Source organism: Chiloscyllium plagiosum, chromosome 16 (assembly GCF_004010195.1).
Source record: "Chiloscyllium plagiosum isolate BGI_BamShark_2017 chromosome 16, ASM401019v2, whole genome shotgun sequence".
NCBI lineage: Eukaryota > Metazoa > Chordata > Chondrichthyes > Orectolobiformes > Hemiscylliidae > Chiloscyllium > Chiloscyllium plagiosum.
In genome coordinates, this window is record NC_057725.1 from 6,930,104 (window position 1) to 6,944,527 (window position 14,424).

The 14,424-nt window shown below is 42.5% G+C and overlaps 1 protein-coding gene across 5 annotated transcripts in view; it reads left to right on the forward strand.

The window, feature by feature from the left end:
* LOC122557625 (protein kinase C-binding protein NELL1-like) overlaps window positions 1-11,615 on the forward strand; it is a 954,605-nt gene extending 942,990 nt beyond the window's left edge. For all 5 annotated transcript variants that reach the window (XM_043705393.1, XM_043705388.1, XM_043705391.1 and 2 more), the window contains 3 exons: window positions 1,587-1,763; window positions 8,648-8,872; window positions 11,538-11,615. In XM_043705393.1, coding sequence (XP_043561328.1) covers window positions 1,587-1,763; window positions 8,648-8,872; window positions 11,538-11,600 — 465 coding nt within the window. In that variant the 3' untranslated portion in view covers window positions 11,601-11,615. The remainder of the gene's footprint in view (window positions 1-1,586; window positions 1,764-8,647; window positions 8,873-11,537) is intronic.
* Window positions 11,616-14,424: the final 2,809 nt, after the last annotated feature.

Genomic DNA, 14,424 nt, shown 5'->3' on the forward strand with positions numbered 1-14,424 from the left:
GACTGGGACAACACTACCATTATAGGGCAAGCCAAACAAAGAACAGCCAGGGAATTCCGAGAAGCATGGCACTCATCCACAAACTCCATCAACAAACACATCGACCTGGACCCAATATACCCGCCTCTACAACGGACAGCTGAAACTGACAACCGGAAGCGGCAGGGACAGGCCACTATAAATGCCGGAGGAAACACCACAGAAGCGCTTCACAGGAGGCTCCCAAGCATTGAGGATGTCACCTAGACAGGGGACGAAACATTTGCAACAAAAACTTCCAGCTCGGCGAACAGAACCACAACATCATTAACCATTTCTCTTCTTTAAACTTACTCAATGTCCCAGCATATACTGCACTCTGGGGATAGTGAATTCCACAGATACATGACCCTTTGAGAGAAGTAATTTCTTCTTGTTTCTGTTTTAAGTCTGTTACACCTTATCATAAAATGTTGACCTCTCATTCTAGATTATCCTACACGTGGAAACATCCTTTGTGCACTGACTTTGTCAATTCTGTTTAGCATTTATATAGCTCAATTAGATCGCCTCTCATTCTTCTAAACTCCAGAGATTATATGTTTAAACTCCTCAATCTCTCTTCATAAGACAGACCCCTCATCTCTGAAAACAATTGAGTGAATCTCCTCTGAACTGAAGCCAATCCCTCCTCTAGTAAGGGGAGCAAAATTACATGCAATACTCCAGCGCCAGTCTCATTAATGTCGTGTACAGTTGCAGCAACGCATCCCTACCTTTATACTCTATTTCTTGAGCAATGAATGCCAATATTCCATCTGTCTTCCTTATGACATGCTGTACCTGCATTCTCATTTGGTAATAGTGATCATAAAAATGGTCATTGATTGAGGTTAAAAGAAAATATTGTGAAGGGACGGAGATCTGCCAACCCTACCCAGTCTGGCTTACATGTGGTTGACTCTTAAGTACCCTCTGAAATGTTCAGTTCAAGTGCAATTTTTGATGGACAACAAATTCTGGCCTTGCCAGCAGTGCCCACATCCCATGAAAGAACAAAGTTAAAAAAGGATGAACAGTGTGGACTATGGCTGACATTGGGCACTTTGGATTGACTCACAACTCTTGAGGAGAAAGTGAGGTCTGCAGATGCTGGAGATCAGAGATGGAAATGTGTTGCTGGAAAAGCGCAGCAGGTCAGGCAGCATCTAGGGAACAGGAGAATCGACGTTTCGAGCATTCCTGAAGAAGGGCTAATGCCCGAAACGTCGATTCTCCTGTTCCCTAGATGCTGCCTGACCTGCTGCGCTTTTCCAGCAACACATTTCCATCTCACAACTCTTGAGTCTTATTCTATTGGAGGTTGCAAAAGGCAATTGCAATGCCAGGAAATAGTGTTCGGTTGGAATATTTCTGACCCGATTCCCTGAAGTTTTTAAACCACACATTGTGTTATGCCATTGGGTATCCATGTGTCTGATTTAATACGTGCCCTTTACTCATTTATTCAAGAAGAAAATGTCAGTTGTAGTTTGTTTCTTACAATTGTCTGAAACCTAATGTTACATCTTCAGGATGATAGCTGTTTTCTCCTTCCCTGGTGACAGGATGGGAATATTTTCTGCCGAAGGATTGTTTGTGACTGCCGCACACCAAACGTAGACCTCTTCTGCTGTTCAGAATGTGACACTAGAGTGACCAGCCAGTGCCTGCATCAGAATGGACACCTGGTCTATCGCAGCGGAGACATCTGGACTTATAATTGCCAGCAATGCCGATGTTTGGTACGTGCTTGAACTTTCTGGAGCAACTTCTGCTTCACCATAAGGGAAGAAAGACTTGCATTTATATAGTGCCTTTTGTGACCCCATCCCAAAGGACCATCCAGCTGGTGAATTACTGTTGAAATGCAATCACTGAGTTGATTTGTAAGAAATGCACAAAACTCCCACAACCTCCAGGGTGATAATAACCAGCTTTGTTTGGGATTGGTTAGCTCAGTTGGCTGGACAGCTGTCTTGCAAAACAGGGTAATGCAAACTACTTGGATGAATTTCCTGCACTGGCTGAGATCACCTTGAAGAACCCTCCTTCTTAGCCTCTTCCCCACCCTGCCTGAGTGACCGTAACCTCAGTTTAAACCACCATCAGTCATCTCTTTGTAATGATCTTGTAATATTGTGATGGTTTTACTTTTGATGGCCAAATTGTTTGTTATAGTGCTATTGTTAGACCAATAATTGACCAGGTTACTGAGGAGAGTACCAACAGTCATCTTCAAAACAGGGTAGAGGTATCCAAGAGGGTTGAGGGTCTTCTGAACATTTTCCGAAAGACAGCACCCCTGAGAATATCAGTGATCACCTTTACTAGCCATAAAGATAAAGGCTACTGAAAAAAGAGATGACTGTGCATAAAGATGTACAAGAGAATGTGGCCTCTCAGGGATCATAACTGTCTCAGTTTGCCTATCAATTCACAATACATCCTGAAGCCATATTCTTTTATTAACAAAATGCAGCATTGATAGCAAAGCTATAGTTTATTGTTCATCTCTAATTGACCTTGAAATGGTTGCAAGTTACCTTCATGAAAATTACCATAAGGCTGTCAGGCCATTTCAGATGACAGAGAGTCATCGAGTCATACAGCATGGAAACAGACCCTTGCTCCATCTGGTCCACACTGACCATAATCCCAAATTAAACTTGCCCCACCTGCCTGCATTTGGCCTATATCACTCCAAATATTTCTTACTCATGTACTTGTCGAAATGTCTTTCAAATGTTGTAACTGTACCTGCATCTACCACTTTCTCTGCAAGTTCATTCCACACATGAACCGCTCTCTGTGTAAAAAAATGTCCCTCATGTCTTTTTAAATTCTTCCTTCTCTCACCTTAAAAATATACCCCCAGTCTTGAAATCCCCCACTCTAGGGAATAGACACCTGTCATTCAGCTTATCTGCATCCATCATGATGTTATAAACCTCTATCAGATCACCTTTCAACGTTCTATGCCCCAGTGAGGAAAGTCCCAGCCTATCCAGCCTCTCCTTATAACCCAAATCCTCCATTCTTGGTCAATCTCTTCTGAACCCTCTCCAGCTTAACAATATCCTTCCAATAACAGAGCGGCCAGAACTGGACACAGCATTCCAGAAAAGACCTCACCAATGTCTTGTACAACCTCATCATAATGTCCCAACTCCTATACTCATAGATGTGAACAATGAAGGCAAGTGTACTAAATGTCTTCTTAACCACGCTGTCTACCTGTGATGCAATTTTTTTTAAAAATGTACCTGAACCCCTAGGACTCTCTGTTCTCCCTGGGCACTACTTTTAATGTTATAAGTCTTGTCTTTGTTTTACCAAAATGCAATAGGTTGAAGGGTATAATACACGGGAGTGTTGTGGAGTCAGATATTGACCAGACAAGATAAGAAAGACACATGACTGAACCAAATAGCTTTTTAATGCCCATTTGGATTAAAATGACTGAATTCAAAATGTCATTGTGGGGTTTGAACTCATTTCTCGGGGCCATTAATTTCAGCCAACCCCTTTGGTATCCTTGCCAGTGACATCCACATCCCAATAGAGAATAAAGGCTAAAAACAGATAGGGAACTGAATTAGTGCACCTGCCATGACCTTTGCCTGTTACTAATTAATCTCTTCATTTCTTTGTTTGCCCTTTTGCTATTTGTTTATTAAATAATTTATAAAATAAAATACCAATAATGATTATTCTATCTTTTCTTTGTTCTGCTTCCTCTTGCTGTTGGCCCTCTCTTGTATATTCTGTATTCAGCTTGGGTACTTACTGAATAATGAACCTGACATTTGACATAAGCTTCCTTTTACTACATTATTTTAATTTTGAAATCTCTGGGACGTCTAACTTTCGATATACCCCCCTTTCCCCTCCTGCAAGTATGTGTCTCGCCTGTATCCAATCTGTCTCCTCCTGAAAGATTTCCTCCGGTTGTTTGCTGTTTTACTGGCAGGATTTGATTCCAATCCACCTGACCCATGTCCCTTTCCAAGTCACTGGATCAAACCCTCTTCAGTCAAGCATTGTCAGATTTGATTTTTCTTCTGCTTTTCCAGAATTGCTCCACATCAATATGATGACAGGTTTGCAAATACTCCCCCACTGAAGCATCCACTAGTCAAAACACTGCTCCCCAGAATGAGAAGCAATAGTGTTTCCATCCTATTGGAATGGTCCAAGATGGTTCACTACTGCCTGCCCAAGGGTGTCCATTTATTTTTTCTCAAGCTGGGTGGCACAGTGGTTAGCACTGCTGCCTTACAGCATCAGTGATCTGGGATTGATTCCAGCCTTCCAGTCTGGGGAGTTTGCATGTTCTCCCTGTGTCTGCGTGGGTTTCCTCTGGGTGCTCTGTTTCTCCCCCACAGTCCAAAGATATGCAGGTTAGGTGAATGGGTCATGCTAAATTGCCTGAAGTATTCAGGGATGTGTAGGCTAGGTGCATTAGTCAGGAGAAAAGGTAAAGTAATGGGGTTGGGGAATGGGTCTGGGTGGGATACTCTTTGGAGGCTTGGCGTGGACTTGTTGGACTGAGTGCCCTGTTTCCACACTGTAGGGATTCTATAATTCTATGTAGAAGTTGCTGGCTAGGCCAAACTTTACTGCCCATAAGGCAGTTGAGAGTCAACCACATTGGAGTCTGGAGTCACATGTAGGCCAGGCAAGGATAGCAGATTCCTTCTCTAAAGGACATTAGTAAATCAGATGGATTTTTCCTGACAATCAACAATGGTTTCATGGTCATTCTTAGACTTTTATTTCCAGATTTCTATTGAATTCAAATTCTGCTATACCAGGATTTGAACCCAGTTTCCCAGAACATTGTTATAAGACCATAAGATAGAGGAGCAGAAATTAGGCCATTCAGCCAGTCAAGTCTGCTCTGCCATTCAATCATGGCTGATAAGTTTCTCAACCCCATTCTTTTGCTTTCTCCCCATAACCATTAATCCTCTTGACAATCAAGAACCTACCTCTCTCCATCTTAAATATACTCAATGACCTGGCCTCCACAGATTCTGTGACAGTGCAATCCATAGATTCCACACTCTCTGGCTGAAGAAGTTTCTCCCTACCTCCATTCTAAAACATCTTCCCTTTATTGTAAGGCTTTGTCCTTGGGTCCTAGTCTCTTCTACCAATTGAAACATCTTCCCAACATCCACTCTGTCCAGACCATTCAATATTCTATATGTTTCAATTGGATCCCCCCTCATCCTTCTAAACTCCGCCAAGTATGGACCCAGAGTCCTCAAACATAACACCGATGCCCGCTACAGGTAAGTAATTTTGAAAAAAACTCTTACCTTAGCTGTAGTCTCCCGGGTTCACCTCAACTCGGCCAAGTATGGACCCAAGTATCCTTCTAAACTCCGCCAAGTATGGACCCAGAGTCCTCAAACATTCCTTATATGATAAGCTTTTCATTCCTGGGACTATTCTCGTGAAGCTCCACTGAACTCACTCCAGGGCCATTACATCCTTCATGAGATATGGGGCCCAAAACTGTGCACAATACTCCAAATACGGTCTGACTGGAGCCTCATAGACCCTCAGAAGTACTTCCTGTTTTTATATTCAAGTCCTCTCAAAATAAATGCCAACATAGCATTTGCCTTCCTAACTCCTGACTCAATCTGCAAGTTTCCTTTGAGAGAATCCTGGATTTGAATTCCCAAGTCTCTTTGCACTTCAGACTTGTGAATTTTCTCCTCATTTAGAAAATAGTCCATGTCTCTATTCTTCCTGGCAAAGTGCATGACCTCATGCTTTCCCATGTTGTACTCCATCTGTCACTTCTTTGCCCACTCTCCACTCTGTCCAAATCCTTCTGCAGCCTCCGCACCTCCTCGATACGACCTGTCCCTCTACCAATCTTTGAATCATCTACAAAGTTAGTCAGAATGCCATCAGAATAACCTGGGTCTCTGGTTTGATAGTGTTATGATGTTAAAGGTGCTTACTGCACCTTTGAGAGAGAGAGAGAGAGAGAGAGAGAGAGAATGCTGTTCTGAACTGAGAATTTACAAGCACCTGTGTATATAAAGAACAAAAAACAAAGAAAACTTACAGCCCAGTAACAGGCCCTTTGGCCCTCCAAGCCTGAGTATTGTCTAAACCTGTCACCCAATTCCTCAGCATCTGTATCCCTCTGCTCCCCACCCACTCATGCATCTGTCCAGACACATCTTAAATGAATCTACCATGCCTGCCTCTACCACCTCTGCTGGCAATGTGTCCCAGGCACCTACCACCCTCTGAGTAAAGTACTTGCCACGTGTATCCCCTTTAAACTTTTCACCTCTCACCTTCAAAGCGTGACCTCTTGTTTTTGAATCCTTCACCCCGGGAAAAGGCTTATCTCTATATCCCTATGGCTAGATGGCAGCCCGAGGGTGTACTGGAAAATTGAAAATATGTAACATTTGGCTGTGAAATGGATACCTGAGTTTTGGTTGCTGTTTTGACAACAATTCAAAATTTAACCAATCATTTTAAATCAAGTCTCAAGATACTAAAACCCAATCAAGTTTTAATTTATTGTTTTGCCAACATTGAAACAATAAGACGATCCAATGTTGGGGATTAAAAAAATGCAGAGCTGAAAAATGTGTTGCTGGAAAAGCGCAGCAGGTCAGGCAGCATCCAAGGAGCAGGAGAATTGAAGGGCTTATGCCTGAAATGTCGATTTTTCTGCTCCTTGAATGCTGCCTGACTGCTGCGATTTTCCAGCAACACATTTTTCAGCTCTGATCTCCAGCATATGCAGTCCTCACTTTCTCCTAGTAAAGAAATGCAGACATTTTGAAAATTGGATAGACAGCAACTGCCATCAAGACAGATCTAAGAAATTTGGAAGCGATGTCTATCAAAGGTACTTTTTCATATTTGTCAAAAAGCTAGTCCCTTTCTTTTCTAAAAGTCGTTCCTTGGCTCAAGGAGACTCTGTCTTGACTTTTTTCAGAGGGGTAATAAACCTGGCCGGACTCCGATCAGTTTGGTTTGATACAGAGATGAAAAGGATTTTGAGAGGCCTTTTGTTTATATGTAAACAGATGAGACTTCAGGCCAAAGTGATCATGTTTTAGAAGTGACCTGGAGAATGAAAGGGGAGCGGCCAGCTCTCGAGCTAGCTGAGCTGAGCAGTTAAAATTCAGTCTTGAACTGGTTGGAAGGTCAGCAGGGAGCTGTGTGGAAACTCTGTCTCTTTCTGCCCTTCAACTTCAACCTGTAAGCATATGTTCCATTTATACTGGTTTTTAAAGGGAGTTTGCTTATTGGGACTGTTGTGTATATTCAGAACAGCATAATTAAGTCGAGTTGAATAGGTTGAGTTCTTTATTCTGTTCTTTGTGTTTCATTGTGTAATTTTGTGAATAAATTTTGTCTGTTTTAAAATCTAGTAGTCAACCTAGCTAACTTACTCCGGGTAATTTTCACTGTACACTTACCAAAACAAATTGCAAAGTTATGGTTTGAGCTGCCTGCTTAAGAATGTTTTGGGTGGTCTGGCTTAGTCCATAATAGATGAAGCACACTCACACTAAAAAGAAAGAAGACGGCCCAGGGAATTCAGCAGCTGGAAGAGTGAAGACACAGAAGACGACAGCGGCTGTGTGGTTTTGAAATTATTTTGATGTAATTTTAATAAGTGTCATATTGTTGGAACAGCACATTGTTATGGAGTTGGAGGCAGAAAATAAGCAGTTAAGAGAAAGGGGGGCTCAGAATTGTGAATAGTTGTTTAATGTTCACGTTAAAATTTAAAATGATTCATGTTATTTTCTTTAAATATTGGAATTTGGGGGTTCTCTGTCACTTATATTTTAACAAATTACGAAGCAAGGTGAGCTTTTCTGGGTATTTGGTTTAATTAACAGAGGGGTTCACCTCCTAACTGTCCTAATAATAGTCGAGGGATACTACCACTAGGCTTCCCCCAGAGATGACCTTGGGATTGGTAATAAATGCTGGGCCTAGCCAGTGACACTCACATTCTGTGAATAAATTTAAAACATAACAATTAATGAAGGAGCTGAGGAGATATTTGTCAAAGTGTTTCAGATAGAATTTCTTTTATTTTTAATCTGAATTAGAGACACAATTCTAATAAGGGCTTTGTACTTTTGAATGTGCCAAGCAATGTGTAGATAGGATTAACAGAAAAAAGAACATGTTTTAGTTGTGAAGAACGTCGTGCATTTAATGCATATCTGTCATCGCAGCTTTTCATTAGGGATTTCAGGCAATCCTAACGGGCAGTGCGAGTGGCTCAGTGGTTAGCGCTGTTGCCTCACAGTGTGAGGGACCTGGTTTGATTCCAGCTTCCAGTGACTGTCTGTATAGAGTTTGCACATTCTCCCTGTGTCTGCGTGGGTTTCCTCTGGGTGCTCTGGTTTCCTCCCACAATCGAAAAATGTGCAGATCAGGTCAACTGGCCATGCTAAATTGCCCACAGTGTTCAGGGATGCGTAAGTTAGGTGCATTAGTCAGGGGTAAATGCAGAGTGGGTGGGTTACTGTTCGGAGGGTTAGTGCGGACTTGTTGGGCCAAATGGCCTGTTTCCATATTTTAGGGATTCTAATCGATTATGTTTTTGCTGGTACAGCAGGGAGAAGTGGATTGCTGGCCTTTATCCTGTCCGACACTCAGCTGTGAGTACACAACCATCCCAGAGGGAGAGTGCTGCCCGCGTTGTGTGACTGACCCCTGCTTAGCCGATAATGTGGTCTATGACATCCGACGGACGTGTACAGACAATCACGGAATAACACGCCTGAGTGGCTCGATATGGACCATGGCTGGGTCACCCTGCACGACTTGCAAATGCAAGGTACTACGCAGCACGAGCAATTCACCTTGTCCTTCCTCTCCTCACCAACAATACTATTGCTGCAAGCCCCACCCTGACACCCAAATGTTTTGATCAAGCCTGTGGGGTAACACTGGGGGACGCTGCAGATAAACTATTTTACAGACAACCTTACGAGTGAAATTCAGAAAATCAATAGCACATTAATTAGTGAAACGAAAACAAAGACAAAATAAGTACAAAGAACTGTGCATGTTGGGAACCTGAAGCAAAGACAGTTGAGTGCTGGAGAAACTCGACAGGTCTGGTAGCATCTGTGGAAAAAGAAACAGAGTTAATATTTCGGGTCCCAGATTTTCAGAACTCGGTCACTGGGACTTAAGATGTTAACTCTGCTTTCTCTCTCCACAGATGCTGCCAGACCTGCTGAGTTTCTCTAGCAATAAATGAGCCAGGAGCAGGAGCAGGCCATTCAGCCCCTCAAGAACTTTCCTACTGTTCAGAAAGATTGTAGTTACTCCAAATTGCCTATGACCACATCAAGCCCCAACCATTGACCTTCCAATCTCTTGTTTTCATAATAATCTATCTTTCTCTGCCTTAAAATAATGATAGAGTTATCGGGTCTGTTTCCATACTCTTCAGTTCAACCAATCCTTGCTGACCATTTTTTGAAACTAAACAATCCCACCTGCCTGCTCCTGGCCCATATCCCTCCAAACCTTTCCGATTTGTGAACTTATTCAAATGTCTTTTAAATGTTGAAACTGTACCTGCAGCCGCCACTTCCTCTGGTAATTCATTCCACCACGGTCTGTGTAAAAACGCTGCCCCTCATGTATTTTTTTAAATCTTTGTCCTTTCATCTTAAAAAAATGCCCCTAGTTTAGATTTCCCCTACCCTAGGGAAAAGACCCTTTTCATTTCCCATATCTGTGACACTCATGATTTTATAAACCTCAATAAGGTCACCCTTCAAATTCCTACGCTCCAGTGGGAACAGTCCCAACCTATCCAGTTTATTTTTATATCTCAAACCTTCCAGTCCCAGCAACATCCTGGTAAATCTCTTTTGAACTGTCTCTAATTTAATAATAGTCTTCCTATAGCAGGGCGACCACAACTGGACACAGCACTCCAAAAAAGGCCTCAACAATGTCCTGTACAACCTCACCATATAAGTGGATGAAGTGGTAAATAAGACATATGGCATGCCTTCATTGGATGAGGCATTGAGTATAAAAGTTGACAAATCATGTTGCAGTTGTATGAGACTTTAGTGAGGTCACATTTGGAGTACTGTGCGTTGTTCTGGTCACCACACTATAGGAAGGATGTGGAGGCTTTGGAGAGGGGAAAAAAGAGGTTGACTAGGATGTTGCCTGTATTGGAGTGTGTTAGCCATAAAGATAGGTTGGACAAACTTGGATTGTTTTTACTGGAGTATCAGAGACTGAGCGCAACCTAATAGGAGTATATAAAATTAACAGAGACTTGGATAGGGTGGGTAGTCTGTCTTTTTTCAGGGTGGAAATGTTAAACACCAGGACATAGGTTTAAGGTGAGAGGGGAAAAGTCTGAAAGAGATGTGCAAGGGAAGTATTTTTATATACAGAGGGCAGTAGGTTCCTGGAATTCACTGTCAGGGGTGGTGCTAGAAGCAGACACAATAGCAATGTTTAAGAGGCATTTAGACAGATACATGAGCAGGAAGGGAATAGAGTGATATGGACCATGCGGAGGCAGGTGGGATTAGTTTGGAATGGCATCATGTGTGTCGGCCAGTTCCATGTTCTATCCTCCATGTTGTATGCTCCTTAGTTGGGAGCACTGCTAGAACACCAGTGCGAGCACATTATAGACCATCCCAACAGTCCATCACCCACTTGCTCCCCCATCCCCCAACTGGTGCCAATCCTTCATAAACTGGAAACCACTTGTCCTCACCAGTCAGAAATCCATTTCTCTAATCTATGTTGCCATATGCTAGTGTATACATGCCTCAGGTGGAGAAGGTTAAGAATATTCTGAGTTGAGAGTGTGGTGCTGCAAAAGCACAGCAGGTCAGGCAGCATCTGAGGAGCAGGAGAATTGACGTTTCATCAAGAAGGGCTTTTGCCCAAAACGTTGATTCTCCTGCTTCTCGGATGCTGCCTGACCTGCTGTGCTTTTCCAGCAACACACTCTCGACTCTGAAATCTCCAGTATCTGCAGTCCTACCTTTCTCTAAAGGATATTCTGAACCTATAGCTGCTTGTTCAATGGATCCAAAAAAAATATGATTTTAGTGCTTGTAATAAATTCTCATTTCATTTGGCAAAGTTATGAAAATAACAGAATAATTTACTGGTTTACGTTTTCTGTTGCAAATGTGTCTTATTCAAAGTAACAGTTCAAAAACGCTCTCTCCTTTAGTCAGGTTTATATTTAGCATCGTCTTCTAAAACATTATTTTCTGGGTAAAATGGTGTGCACAGATGGAGTTTATGTTGTGGCTGATTAGGGTTGTAGTTTTCATAAATTGATGTGCTGATGATATTTGTCACTAGATAATAAACTTGAAAGGTAATTAATGCATTTCTCAATTAAAGTGAGCACAATGCAATACATTACTTTCCAGCTAATGCGACCATCCACTCATTATGCGTACTTTATTCTGATTCATTTGTGTCCTCTTTTCCAACAGCATATTATACATTTTCGAGAGAACTTTGGCTTGTGCATTGGACCTTCCAAAGCCTGTGATTAACTGAACCCTAGCAGAGCAGCAATCAGTCTCCATTTGGTCTCCATTATATATCAATCAGTGCATCATTAAGACCAACAAATAATATACTTCAACTATAGCCATGAGCTAACTTTCCATAATGATTTCACAATCTATGTGGGGCTTGTAATTACTGTAGTGTAAAACACTGATGTTGGTCATCATAAATCCATTAGAACTCAGTTACTTGTGGTGTGAAAGTGTATCATGCCCTCAAAAAACAAATCATTTGCATACCTGAAAGTAAGGCGGTGCTCTCCCAGTTGCTTGACTGCAATCAGTAAGATTTGGAAACCTGATGTTTTTGGAAAGCATGTCGTTATCAAAGAACACAATCTTGGCAGTTGGAAATGGGAAGCTCTCCCCATTTTAGGCACTCTGCTTCTAGCATTTTAGGTTCAGTTAGCAGTGGGAACTGCCTTAGAGTAAATGCAACCACACCAATATTCCTCAGCTTTAGCCCAAGATAAAAACCCTCCCCAGTTGACCATAATGTTGAACCCTATTTCTCGGGAGTTACAACTACTCACTAGAAATCGGATTTCCATACTGCTCATTTAGGAAGTGGTGTGAGGTGGAGAGCAATCCAAAGTTCAGGCTATTGACCAGGCCACTTTTGGAATACTGCATTCAATTCTGGTCTCCCTGCTACAGGAAAGATGTTGTGAAACTTGAAACGGTTCAGAAGAAATTTACAAGGATGTTGCCAGGATTGGAGGGTTTGAGCTATAGGGAGAGGCTGAATATTTTCCCTGGAGCATCAGAGGATGAGGGGTGACTCTATCGAGGTTTATAAAACCATGAGAGGCATGGATCGGGAAAATAGACAAGGTCTTTTCCCTGGGTAAGCAGGTCCAAAACTAGGGGGCAGAGGAAAGATTTAAAAAGGACCTAAACGGCAACTTTTTCACACTGAGGGTAGATTCATAGAAATGCTATAGTGTGGAAACAGGCCATTCAGCCCAATGGGTTCACACTGACCCTCCAAAAAGCATCCTCCAGAGCCATTCCCCGAACCCCCGATGCTAATGCATCGAACCGCATACATCCCCAAACACTATAGGGTAACTTAGCATAGCCAATCCACCTAACCTGCACATCTTTGAACTGTTGGAAGAATCTGGAGCACCTGGAGGAAACCCACACTGACAAGGTGGAAAACGTACAAATTCCACGCAGAAGTCACCTAAGGGTGAAAATGAACAAAGGTCCCTTGTAATGTGAGGCAGCAATGCTAACCGCTGAGCCACCATGCTGCCTGTGTCAGTGATGTATTAATGGAATGAGCTGCCAGAGGAAGTGGCGAAGGCTGGTACAATTACAACATTTAAAAGGCGTTAGAATGGGTATACGAATAAGAAGGGTTTAGAGGGATATGGGCCAAATACTGGCAAATGGGACTAGATTAAATTAAATTATCTGGCTGGCATGGATGAGTTGGACCAAAGGGCCTGTTTCCATGCTGTACAGCTCCGTGGCTGTATGGTCTGTAGTTATCTATGAAGTGATGTGGACCATTAACAATGCAAAAGTGTCCTCAAATAGACACGTGGTCTGCTATATCACCCACTGTGAAGCTGGGAGATGAACCCAAGCTCAATGAAGAGTGCAGGAGGACATCTCAGGAGCAGCACCTTGGCACACCTAATAATGAGGTGCCAACCTGGTGAAGTTACAACATACTGCACCCATGCCAAACAGTGGAAGCAGCATGCATTTGATAGGGCTAAGTGAATCTCACAACCAGCAGATTGGATCTAAGCTCTGCAGTCCTGCCACTTCCAGTCTGAATGGTGCTGGGCAGCTAAACTGGGCAGCACGGTGGCACAGTGGTTAGCATGCTGCCTCACAGCACCAGAGACCCGGGTTCATTTCCGGCCTCATTCACTTTACCCACCTGTATCTCTCTGTTGGCTTCTTCTGTGCTCTTCACAATTCACTTTCCTGCCTATCTTTGTGTCATCAGCAAATTTAGGAACCATACATTCAGTCACTTCATCCACGTCATTTCTATGAATTGTAAAGAGTTGAGGCCCCAGTACTCACCTCTGTAGCACACTACCCATCCTGCCAGCCTGGAAAAAGATTGATTTATTCTTCTTCTCTGCTTCCTGTTAACCAGCCGAGCTTCTATCAAAGTCAATGTGTCCCAATCAACACCATGAGCGTTCATATTCTGTAATACCCTTTGATTTGGCACCTTATTAAATATTTTCTGGAAATCTAAGTACAATGCACCCACTGATTTCCCTTTATCTACAACAAAAGTCGGACTATTCAAAGAACTCCAAATTATTAGTTAAACGTGATTTCACTTTGACAAAATCAACTTGGCTCTGCATGATTATCCTGAACTCTGTCGAATGCCCTATTATGATGTCTTTTCATAACAATTTTGAAGATCTTCCCAATGACAGATGTTAAGCTAACTGATCTGTAACTTCTTGCTTTATGCCACTTTCCTGTTTGAACAAAAATTAACTATTTCTCAACCTAAAGAAAACTTTCCCAAATCTAACGACGTTTGGAAAATTTAAAAACAACAAAACAACTTCTTTGAAGATCCCAGAGGTAAAGCTATCAGGATCTGGGAACTGACAAATTTGCAGTTCCAACAGTTTACTCAGTATGACTGCTTTGGAAATTGTAGTTTTCGTGACATCCAATTCTATCATGACGGGGGAGGGAAGGTCATTGGTAAAGCAGCTGGGAAGGGCTAGGCCCAGGAGCACACTCTCACCTCACTCCCCCATCACCAGGAACACACTCTCACCCCCCTCCCCCACCACCAGGAACACACTCACCC